The sequence below is a fragment of the Malania oleifera genome, chromosome 9, assembly GCF_029873635.1.
Source record: "Malania oleifera isolate guangnan ecotype guangnan chromosome 9, ASM2987363v1, whole genome shotgun sequence".
NCBI lineage: Eukaryota > Viridiplantae > Streptophyta > Magnoliopsida > Santalales > Ximeniaceae > Malania > Malania oleifera.
In genome coordinates this window covers 70,128,493-70,140,914 of record NC_080425.1, presented here as the reverse complement: position 1 = coordinate 70,140,914, position 12,422 = coordinate 70,128,493, and the positions used below count along the sequence as shown (strand labels likewise).

General features: G+C 37.5%; 2 protein-coding genes across 2 annotated transcripts; one reads left to right on the top strand and one right to left on the bottom strand.

Moving 5' to 3' along the window:
* The first annotated feature begins 2,898 nt into the window (after window positions 1–2,898).
* On the top strand, window positions 2,899–7,054 carry LOC131164082 (anthocyanin synthase-like). The gene is made up of 2 exons (XM_058121040.1): window positions 2,899–3,918; window positions 6,164–7,054. The coding sequence occupies exons 1-2, from the start codon at window positions 3,395–3,397 to the stop codon at window positions 6,744–6,746; spliced, it is 1,107 nt and encodes a 368-aa protein (XP_057977023.1). The 5' UTR covers window positions 2,899–3,394; the 3' UTR covers window positions 6,747–7,054.
* A 1,877-nt stretch (window positions 7,055–8,931) lies between these two features.
* Window positions 8,932–11,924, bottom strand: LOC131164083 (glyoxylate/hydroxypyruvate reductase HPR3-like). Its single transcript, XM_058121041.1, has 2 exons — window positions 11,344–11,924; window positions 8,932–9,569 (listed from the first exon to the last, which is right to left on the bottom strand). The coding sequence occupies exons 1-2, from the start codon at window positions 11,815–11,817 to the stop codon at window positions 9,042–9,044; spliced, it is 1,002 nt and encodes a 333-aa protein (XP_057977024.1). The 5' UTR covers window positions 11,818–11,924; the 3' UTR covers window positions 8,932–9,041.
* Between the last annotated feature and the right edge of the window lie 498 nt (window positions 11,925–12,422).

Here is a 12,422-nt window from a genome sequence, read left to right as displayed (position 1 = left end):
CGTGCAAAAATATACATCTTTTGTAAAGATATAGTTAAATAAAGACACAACAAAAGTATACGAGATAAGAGATAAGTTATGGTAGGGTTTTGTCTAGCCAAGGCTTGGGTCTTCAACTACCAAAAATAAAATTTATAAACCTAACTACTCCCAAGTTCAGTAGAACAGTGAGTAAGTCGAATATCGATCCTCAGAGACTTAAGTGCAGTTATTCACCACTTCCAATCTAATTTACTATAGCTTTGTGTAAAAGAAAGTAAAAATGAGAGATTTTTAAAGGGTTTTTCTAACAATCTACTGAAAAGCATGTAAGTTCTATATTATCACTACTCATACAAAGCGAATCTAAGATCATGAATCACACCTAGACTATCATTTGGCGCAAGTTATGTTCGGTCAACTATCCTTCTTAAGCTAATGGCTAAGTGGACCATTCGAGGGCATAGAGTAGTGAAGGCGCACCAATCATCCGGAGCATAGTTGGGAACTAGGGTATACTCTATCTCAACGATTATGAATCCACTTCGTACATGAACCGTAGCCTAATCCATATGGATGACTGAATCCCTAACTAGGCTATCCTATCCCTTAGGGTATCATCAATTTCAAAGATTTAAATTTGCATGGAAATTAAATGAAAGCATGTAAAGAAAGCAGTAAATGAAAAGCATGTAAAGGTGGCTTTAATTGCAAACTCAATAGTTTGTCACTAACAATCAAGAATACAACTGAAAACCCTAATCTACTTGGCAACACAAGGAATAAGAAGGTTGTCATAAGCCTTCACGAAACCAAGCATGAACTAGAATAAGAATGTAAATCAAAAGCTGTAAATCTACTCTACTTTGGTTCTCAATGGCTTTCTAGGTCTATCACTAACCCAAAAAAGGCCAAAGAGGAACCCTAAGCACATATTCGGAACTAATATTTATACCCAAAAGGGTTTACAAGGTTTAAATTTCAAAATAGGAAAGTTCTGCCAAAATCTGGCACAGAAGATCGTCGTTGTCGACCAACTCGGTCCTATGCTTTCCCTTGGTCGTGCCCTGGTCGAGGCTCACGGGAAATCAAGAATTCAAACTTCAGCATTTTCGACCTAGTCGTGCCAATGGGTCTTGCTGGTCGAGACTTGTAGGATCTCAATTTCATTCAGCTTCAGGAACTCGACTTTGTCACCCCTGAGGGTCACTTGGTCGAACACTGGGTCGAGACTCTCGTTATTTCTTGACTCAGTAGGCTTCAATATCTCGACCTGGTCGCCCTAGAGAGTCACTCGGTCGATCACTTGGTCGAACCTTGCGGCATTTCTTCTTCAGTCTAAACTTTAGAATCTGCAACTTGTGACCTGGTCGCCCCATTGTGTTGCTGGTCGCACCACATGGGCAAATAGGATCTTCTTCTCTTTTGATACATTGAGGCTCTAGGAGCTTGGCTGAACAGTTAATTTGAGCTTTGTGCACTCCAATTACTCCCTTGACTTCTTGTAATGTTTATCTCCTCGATTTTAATCTATTTTTCCTAAAACGCGAACAAACATTGCATAACTTCGAACTATGTTAACAAAGGGTATATACAAGATAAAAAAAAAAAAAAACAAAACAAAGGTAAATGGAGTCTGCAACTTGTGACCTGGTCTCCCCTTTGTGTTGCTGGTCGCACCACGTGGTCAAATAGGATCTTCTTCTCTTTTGATACATTGAGGCTCTAGGAGCTTAGCTGAACAGCTAATTTGAGCTTTGTGCACTCCAATTACTCCCTTGGCTTCTTGTAATGTTTATCTCCTCGATTTTAATCTATTTTTCCTAAAACGCGAACAAACATTGCATGACTTCGAACTATGTTAACAAAGGGTATATACAAGATAAAACAGAAAAACAAAACAAAGGTAAATGGAGTCTGCAACTTGTGACCTGGTCGCCCCTTTGTGTTGCTGGTTGCACCATGTGGTCAAATAGGATCTTCTTCTCTTTTGATACATTGAGGCTCTAGGAGCTTAGCTGAACAGTTAATTTGAGCTTTGTGCACTCCAATTACTCTCTTGGCTTCTTGTAATGTTTATCTCCTCGATTTTAATCTATTTTTCCTAAAACGTGAACAAACATTGCATAACTTCGAACTTTGTTAACAAAGGGTATACAAAACAAAGGTAAATGGAGTCTGCAACTTGTGACTTGGTTGCCCCTTTGTGTTGTTGGTCGCACCACATGGTCAAATAGGATCTTCTTCTCTTTTGATACATTGAGGCTCTAGGAGCTTAGCTGAATTTGACCTTTGTGCACTCCAATTACTCCCTTGGCTTTTCGTAATGTTTATCTTCTCGATTTTAACCTGTTTTTCCTAAAGCACGAACAAACATTGCATAACTCTGAACTATGTTAACAAAGGGTATATACAAGATAAAAGAAGACAAAACAAAGGTAAATGGGGACCTAAAATAGTACATTTTAAGCACTCATCGAGCTACCTGCATACATCATATAATTTAACTTAATAAACTTATGAATAAAATAAAAATTAGTTTTACTCCACTCACTATGCAGGCGTGCAATAGAAATTTTCTTACAAACAATTTCTTTTTCAAATATCGTAACCTTCAAAAATGCATGTTTTATAATTTGGGGTTATTACTGATGTTTATTTAATTTAAAAGTTAATAACTTCTTGGAAGTACAATGTGGGCAATTTTGAAACAAATTTACTCATCAATTAAAATTTTTAATTTTTATTTAAACTTTCCAAGAAAAAAAAGGGAGAAATTTTAGCCAAAGGAAAAATGTGATACATATGTGCGTATGTGTGTTGAATATAAATGTACACATAAGTTATCAGCAATTTTTCGTAAAGGGGAAAAACGCGCAGCAGCAGTGTTATATATAATAATAATAATAAAGAGAATTCCAGAGCCTCCACTTGCGCATTGGCTTTCAGGACGGTTAGCCAGCGTCCCCCGTGCGCTATCTACCTTTCAGTCAAGCCTCCTGGATCCTCTCTCCTCCTCCATTAGCATCGCGCCCCACCCCGCTCCCATCACGTGCTCAACCGCCTCCTCCTCTGCTTCTCTCCCTGAGTTTCCCAGACGAGCTAGCTAGCTACCTGGCTACATTTACTTCCCTCGAATAAAAAAAATCCCTTGGTGGGTGACAATTTTCGTCACAAAAAAAAAGTGGTCCGCAAGTGATCCTATAAAAGCCCACGAGGAGACCGGCAATCAGCCTCCTCACCCACCACGACCAAGAGCTACATTGATTGGTCGATCGAGAAGGAGAGAGCAGAGAAAAGAAAAGAAAGTTCATTATATATAATATTAAGCCGCGGCTGCTCAGGTTACGCCGGGAAAGGAACTGATCAAGAAAAGGCTATCTGTGAATTTGGAATCAATATCGATCAGATAACAATGGTGACTTCAGTTGTGGTTGCTGCTGCTGCTGCAGGTCCCAGGGTGGAAAGCCTGGCGAGCAGCGGGATTCAGGCCATTCCCAAAGAGTACGTGCGCCCCCAAGAGGAGCTCACCAGCATCGGCGACGTCTTCGAGGAGGAGAAGAAGGAGGAGGGCCCCCAGCTCCCCGTCATCGACCTCCGCGACATCAGCTCCCCCGACGAGGCCGTGCGCGACCGCTGCCGGGCCGAGCTCAAGAGGGCAGCCGAGGAGTGGGGGGTCATGCACCTCGTCAACCACGGCATCCCCGACCCCCTCATCGACCGCGTCAAGGCCGCCGGCCAAACCTTCTTCGACCTCCCTGTCGAAGAGAAGGAGAAGTACGCCAACGACCAGGCCTCCGGCAAGATCGCCGGCTACGGCAGCAAGCTTGCTAACAATGCCAGCGGGCAGCTGGAGTGGGAGGATTACTTCTTCCACCTCGCCTTCCCTGAGGAGAAGCGCGACATCTCCATGTGGCCCACAACCCCAGCTGACTATATGTAAGTTTTTCTTTTTTACTTTTTTGCCCTTTTAGTTTCCTCTTACATTTGGGAAGTTGAAGTGATATAATCTACCTAAATTGTCATGCTACTTGTTGAGATTTCACATCACTTCAACTCCAAATCTTTAGTGTAATTTGCACTCAACTTTACCCTCCATTTAAGGTGACAGAATTCAAACTTTGACTTTGAAAAAAACATATATATATATATATATATATATATAATTGTATTGAAACTTCTTCTAAATTGAAATAAATCAAATTGCATCACAAAATCTTTATTCCCAAATATTATCTAACAATATATTTAGGAAGATATATTTTGAGCGTTGAATTTGAATTACATATATACTCTATTTACGAGCATGAATTTCAAACTTCAAATTTAGATTTGGATAAATTTAAACAAATTTTAATATAATCTTATTTTATATTTTATTTAAATATAATACAAATTTAATTTCAAAGTCTCTCTAAACATAAGATTAGTTCAAATTCATATAAGTCCAAATTCAAGATCTCTTCCAAACACAAGATAGATGTATTTTATATCACAATTTCAATATGAACACGAAAATTACCGGAGAATATACAACTTGTATATATGAAGTTCCATATTCTAACTCTAAAAAGAGAGAAACAGGAAGATTTGGAAAGAAAAATGAGTTATCTCTCTTGTATAGTGAAGCCAATAAAAAGATAATTTTAACAAAATTTGGTAGAAGTAATATAAGCATTATTCTCATCATCTAATTATTGTTACTTATAAAAAGGAAAGAGGGCCATCAAGATCTGGATGATGAGAGAATATGGGCATGTAATGAAGTATAGATCCTGCAAGGAAAAATGTTAAAACATTCATGTTTGTACATTTCATACATCACAGGATCCATATTAATGTAAAATACAAGATTAACAATTAATTGTGTTGTTTTAAACACATTTAAATTTGATTATAAACATTATTATTGACAGTTTTCTATGTAAAAGATTACCACAAAAATAGACATTCCAATGTTGAGATTTGGAATAATCGAGTATTATTTGGAAAAAGGGCAGCCCAGTGCACAAAACTCTCGCATATGCGGGGTCTGACGAATGGGCGAACCACGATGGATTTATATTACGCAGTCTTACCTTACATTTTTACAAGAGTCCATTTCCACGCCTTGAACCCATGACAACAATCTTACCTGTGCGCCTAAGCTTCTCTTCAATAATTAGAGTATTATTTGAAATAAAATAAATTTTATATTATCATTTATCATAAAATGACACCATGCACTTTTATAATTCAACCATCAAGCCTTTATCTAATAGCTTTTCAATTAATTATTATCTTTTCTTATGTCATGAATTAAACATAATACAAAAGCTAAAAATAACTTTTTTATACAATTAATTTTGATATCAAACAAAATAAGGTTGAACTTTGCCTGATAAGTCTTCATTATAAAAAATTTTAAATTAAAAAAAAAAAGTTACTATGAATAAGAGTTAGCATAAGATAAATTATTGACAAAACTTTATAAATAATTACTAAAATTTAGCATTTTTATTAAATTTCAATTTGAAACATAATGTAGATCAAATTTCAAACATTATTACAATATCATTTAAGGTACAAATGTTGTCTTCTATGACTAAAAGCACTCTCTTATCATTCAAAGGAAACTATTTTTTTAGTCCTTCTAATTTTGAAAGGACTAGAAAATTTGGTGATTGAAATCATTTTTTATTTTATGAGTACATATTTTGATAATGATTAATGGAACTAAGTCATAGTTGTAACTACTCTTATACGATCAGTAATTGATACACTCGTTTTCACATTCACAGTAACTATTTTCGATAGCTCTTCTTGCAATTAAGTCACTATTATTTATTTTTTAATCATATAAAAATTTACAAAACTTAATTCAATTTTATGGATTTTTACACTTCACCCAATTCATTACAAATTTCAAATCTAATGGTGATCTTCACACTACCCAACACACTGCATAACATTTCCTAATGAATTTTTTGAGTTAGTTAAACATCTAATTAGTTTGTGCATAAAAATCAATTGAAATTAACGGATTGATTTATATACATCCGCTAGTAAATTTTTGGAAAAAAAAAAAATTCAAAAGAATAAAAGCCATTCATAATGAAATGATACTTATGACTAAAGCCTGTCTTCCACAAAACCGGCCCAAAATCTAATCGAACGGAACATTGATTGTCACATCACATAACAGTCCGGCGACGAGCGAGTACGCGAGGCAGCTGCGAGGGCTGGCGACCAAGATCCTGTCAGTGCTCTCCCTGGGGCTGGGCCTGGAAGAAGGCAGGCTGGAGAAGGAAGTGGGCGGCATGGAAGAGCTCCTCCTCCAAATGAAGATAAACTACTACCCAAAGTGCCCGCAGCCGGAGCTGGCGCTGGGCGTGGAGGCCCACACCGACGTCAGCGCCCTCACCTTCATCCTCCACAACATGGTCCCCGGGCTGCAGCTCTTCTACCAGGGCAAGTGGGTCACCGCCAAGTGCGTCCCCAACTCCATCATCATGCACATCGGCGACACCATCGAGATCCTCAGCAACGGCAAGTACAAAAGCATTCTCCACCGCGGCCTCGTCAACAAGGAGAAGGTTCGCATCTCCTGGGCCGTCTTCTGCGAGCCCCCCAAGGAGAAGATCATCCTCAAGCCGCTGCCGGAGGTGGTCTCCGAGGCCGCGCCACCCCTCTTCCCGCCCCGCACCTTCGCCCAGCATATTCAGCACAAGCTCTTCCGGAAGTCCCAGGAGGCCCAGGCTGCGGCTGCTGCCGCCGCTGCCAAATGATGATCATCAAAGCAATCGACCATAATATCGGTTCCAGCTCTGTCATTTGCTGTACTTTTTGCTTCTTTCTTGTCAAATGTTAATTAATTTTCGGTTGGAATAAGGCATATAGTAAGCACCCGCTGCGGGTCTTGTTATAGTCTGGTTCACGGGTTTATGTTCCTCTTTTATTTTTTTTAGCCCTTCTCATTTCAACTTGGTGGGTGATATATATGTACTCATATGCATATATATATATGGCCCACGATGAGTGTGTATGAATGTTTAATTATTTTCTCTTGATTAATGGCTACCTCAATTTTACCAAACCATTGTCTTGTGATGAAGTGTCGTGACATAGACACACAGTGCAAGTCATGATGGGTTAAAGAAAGGGGCTCTCTTTTGGTATAGAAAGAAGGGATTTAATGGCCGGAGGTTTTGATTTTAATTATTACTTCTTTAATTAGTATATAGATGAAAGATGCTCTTTCAACAATTTAATAGTTTGTTTCACAGAGTAATTATTAAATATAACAAATGTTTATAATTTCACTATGTATATTAAAAATAATTATAATTATAATTATTTTATTTAATTAAAATACATACACATGATAAAAAAATAATACAAAATCTCTAACCCATGGAGCCATGCCCCGTAATCAAACTATTCTTTTTTTTCTTCTAAAGTTTCCCCTTCTCTTGAATCGTTAAACACATTCATCTTTATCTCTTCACCATTCATTTCTTCTCATGCTCATTGTTTAAGTTTGAAGTTGTTACTTTGGGGACCCTTCTAAAGAAGATAGGAATCATAGTAGGGGTAGTCTCTCTTATATCCATTATTCAGATAACCATTAGTGTGGGAAGAGTACGCCCTAGAGCAGGAATTCGAAATTGTAGCTTATCAACAAGATTTTTTGCATGCTCGGTTTCCCATAAATGAATAGCTATTTTATTTTTGTGGGTCTTTACTATGATTTATAGGCATTGGACAAATTCCATGGTATAGAAGAGCAAGCAGGAAACTACACGGGCCCTTCTAAAGAAGATAGGAATGCACTAGTGTGGGAAGAGTACACCCTAGAGTAGGTATTGGAAATTGTAGCTTATCAATAGGGTTTCTTGCGTGCTCAGTTTCCCATAAATGAATAGTTGTTTCGTTTTTATGGGTCTTTAATATGATTTATGGGTATTTTAGGAAACTACATACCAATTTTGATATTAATTATTACTTCTTTAATTAGTATATCAATGCAAGATACTCTTTCAAGAATTTAATAGTTTGATTCAAGTATGTACACCCTATGTATCTAGTATTTTCACTTAATTCATGCAATAAAATCGAGATAACACTTGAAGTGCAAATAAAATAAAGTGATTATAGTATTGAGTTAGCATAAGTCAAGTTTATAATGTTATATGCATCAGTTCTATTCCAATATTTGTTTTTTGTAGTTAAACCAGGGAAAAAAATCAAATATGTTAAATTTTGTTTCATAACCATTCATATATTGGTGTGACATGGCTCGTATGTTTTCAACTTACATGAGACTAAAAATAAAGAGTTTATCTGGCAGATTCAACTTGTGCAGGTCCAAAGAAACACTTTTGTCAAATCGGGGTGGATTTGCTCGTAAGCCACCTGAGAAAGCTAGCATTTTCCTTCTTTAAACTGGGACAGTGGACTTTTCAGGGTTTTGGTTTCGGGCCATAATGAGGCTCCCATGGCTGCAAGAGAGAGTAGGAGAGGGGCCTGTGGGTTCATGTGCCCTTCTCTCTTGCTGTCATCGGCCGTAACCTTAATAAGGCACAAATGAGAGAAGTTTTAAATAATAATCCATGAAGCCTATGGAACGAAAATACTAAAATAGAATTGATTCAATTTTAGTAAACCAAATGCCACCTTACAGCTTTTTTGTCCCACCACTGAACCTACATTTTAGCATTTTTAGGTAGCCAAAAACCAGAATCAAATAGTGAATGGAATTGCTATTCCATTCTAATCCTGATTATAAGCAAGCCAAATGCCACCTTATAACCTTTTGTCCTACTCCATCTCTGGCAATCATGTGTTCTCAGGCATGGTCTAATCTGAGAGGAGAGAGCTAGTACTCAATTTGCTACTCAGAGTAACACAAAATGGTGCATTAATTGCACATACAACAGGGAGTAAGAAACAGGGAAGCTTACTCCATGCGTGTTGCTCGGAAATTGATTTTCTTCTCTTTATTCAGAAATCATTGAATGGCAACCAACAATTGACATCAATTCATGAAGCTAGCAACAAACCATTAAAAACTGGAAAATCCTTCAATAGTCATCCTTGACCTCTGACAACAAGGGCTTGTTGGTGAAGAAAGCTTCCAAATTCCCCATGATCAGTTCTTGCAAGGCAGTGAAGGATTCTGGGGTTAACACAGCCTTGTGTGGAGACAACACAACATTATCCAAAGTATATAGCTCATTCGGTACATTAGGTTCATTCTCAAACACATCAAGACCTGCACCACCGAGTTCGCCTCGTGACAAGAACTGCACCAGCTCCTTCTCATCCACAAGAGGCCCACGCCCAACGTTGACAATGACTCCTCCCTTTCCCAGAGCAATCATGACATCTCTGTTAATAATGTGTCGTGTTTCATCTGTCAGCGCACAGCAGACAATTAGAACATCACTGCTAGCTGCAAGGTCACAGGCGTTTGGATAATAAGGGTACGGAACACATGGCTTCTCCTTCCTCGAGTTGTAGGCAATGCAGCAATTAAAGGCCTCAAGCCTTTTTGCAATCAGTGAGCCAATACTTCCTAACCCCACAATCCCAATCCGCTTCCCTCCTAACTGCAGTTACATAATAATCATGTAGCTCAGTACTGATTCATTGGCATATTGTTTTGAGTCTTCTGACAAGAAAATGCATCACATGAAGCATATAGAAACAGTAATCAAATATGATGGTGAAAATGAAAGAGAGTAAAATCGCCGGCTCTTTTTATAGCCAACATAGGCCCCTAATTCACAATGCAATGTATCAGCAAAAAATCAGATGTGGTACACACTCCAGAAATCCACTTGGCTATTCAGAACCATTGCATAGATTTCTTTAATGACCCTAAATGCTCCAAAGTAATCTTTATAAGATGACTCCCCTGTTCATATTCATCTCTCAGGGTTTGCTCATATCATATTATATGACACCCCTCTTGGAATCTCCTTTTTTATTAGCTTAGCTATTAAAAACTCTCCTTTGCAAACACAGCTGGTATAATACTGGTAGGGTTTGTTGCATCCCATCATCACAAATGGCAGTCTGCACATGTTGTACTGCTCTTTTAACGATGATTTTCACCCCAACTTTGACCGAAGAAAAATTCGAACTAGCTACTAAAGGAGTAAAAATGCCAAATGGGCTTTGATACTATTTTGGGTCATATGGTGATTAATTGCCTTGCCAAGACATAAACCAGCTTAAGAGGCTTTAGAAAGACATCATAAATGTGCAAAAAAACAACAAAACCAGATGACTTCATTTGAGCTGTGTGAATTTGGATAAACCAAACTACAAAATTATAGCCAATTTTGCTCAAACCCAAACAAATCCAAATTCAAGAACCCCAACTCCAAGCTCCCAAACATAAGATTATGTCTCTCTAGGTCTATAGTATGTGATTCATATCGAGTGGAACACAAGAAAGCAAGTTGATGGCTACTGTTAGTATAAATATATATGATATAAACTTACATTTACATAATAAAATCAAATCCCCGCTCACTTTTGTGCATGTAGGCATACTATCATGTGGAATTGTGTGCAAACCCCAAATCCAAGGATATTAAAGATGTTGGGAGAGATATCAACAAACAACCACAGTAGAATAATTATTTTTCCTATATGCAAGTAAATATAATGTATCTCTACTTTTATACGTGCTGAAAATAATTAGAAAAATAATCAATCACACCAAGTCACAAGAACACAATCAATTTTTTACGTGAAAAACTTCCCCGGTGTGAAGAAGAAAAACCATGAAACCTAATCTAGTTGAAACCTCCACTATCAATCAAATAATGGATACACCAAGTCTTCTCTAATCTCAATTAGAGATTACAAATATATCTCATCAAGATATCAACAATCTTGACAAATACAAAGAAAATTGAATAAAATATACCAAATTTGCGATTACTGTTCACGAGCAAAAATCCCAACTCCCGAGCTCCAAATCTGATCTCCACCGTTCAGATTGTAGCTCCTTGAGTCGTGAACCTCTCATACAAATTTTAACTCGATCGCATCACAGACAAAGCGGGATCAATGTCTTGATGAAATCTGGACAGCATGAGAAAAATCACGTTTTCCCCTCTTTCTTTTGAGAAGTGATGACTCCTCCCTTCTTCCCTCTCTTTTTATAATTTTTTTTAGGTTTTCACACTAAAAGACTGGATTTTTTACTTTTAATAAAATTCGCTTGGGCTTTCCTCCCCATGCAAGGAAATAACCCAACAACAGAATCACCGCACATATGCATTTGGAAATTAAAGAATAGAAGAGCACAAAGGTAACAACAATCAAGAACATTAAACAGCAAAAAACAAAAAGAAAAGAAAAATTGACCTTAGAACCAAGCGGGTACTCGCCTTTCAGCGACCACAAGCCAGCGCAAACATACCGGTAGCTGGCCGACACCCGCCGAAGAACATCCATCAATAACCCCACTGCATAATCGGCAACATCTTCAGAGAATGAAGAACCGGCGTTGGTGACGGAGATTCCTCGTCGGCGACACGCCGGCATATCAATATGGTTTACGCCGGCGCTAGAGCCGACGATAACCTCCAGAGAGGGGAGGCACCGGAGAATTTCGGAGGTGATGGGATAGGGGCCGACGCAGATAAGGGCCTTGACGGACTGAGCATGGGCAGCCAAAAAGGAGGGAGTGGGCATGGAGGACTCGGCGGTGTCTAGCAGCCGGTAATTCTTGCGAAATCGATCCTTCATAGGAAGGTCTAAGGATAGGGGACGGAAGACGAGGACTAACGGGAGTTCCGCTTGACGGTCTCGGAGGAGATTATCCTCTTGGGCGGCCATTGATGGGTGTGGGGGTTGCTTGGGAGCAAGGTCGAAATTTCGATTCGACTCAAATTTTAAGCTCCAAAAAGTACGGAAATTTTGAAAAAAAATAAGGAAAGTTAATAGTAAGCATCAGATTCTTTATGAATTGGAATAATTAACAAACATAATAATATAAGTTTTAGCACTAATACATTATAAATTAAATAGCAATATACTATGTGTATCAAATATATTTGTATGATAATATATAATAAATATATTAGGTTCATACAAATAAATAAATTATTTAAATATTATTTATTATACAATCAATGATATTTTAGATATAAATAATTAAATAAAATGATGTCGCGAGTTTATTTTTTTATATAATTTTAAAAGCATTTGTAATAATATTTTATTTTGATAAAAATAAATTAAAAGAGAAATTTCACTTCATTCCTAAATCTCTTATTTGAATCTTGCGAAAATTTCATTATATAGTTAAAATTTCGACAAGTTTCATAGAAATTTCAAGATTTCAATAAATTTCAGGATGATTTTAGAAATTTTGACGAAAATTATGTAAGACGAAAATCGATTACCATTATAATTTCAAGGGTGACACAAATAGAAAATTT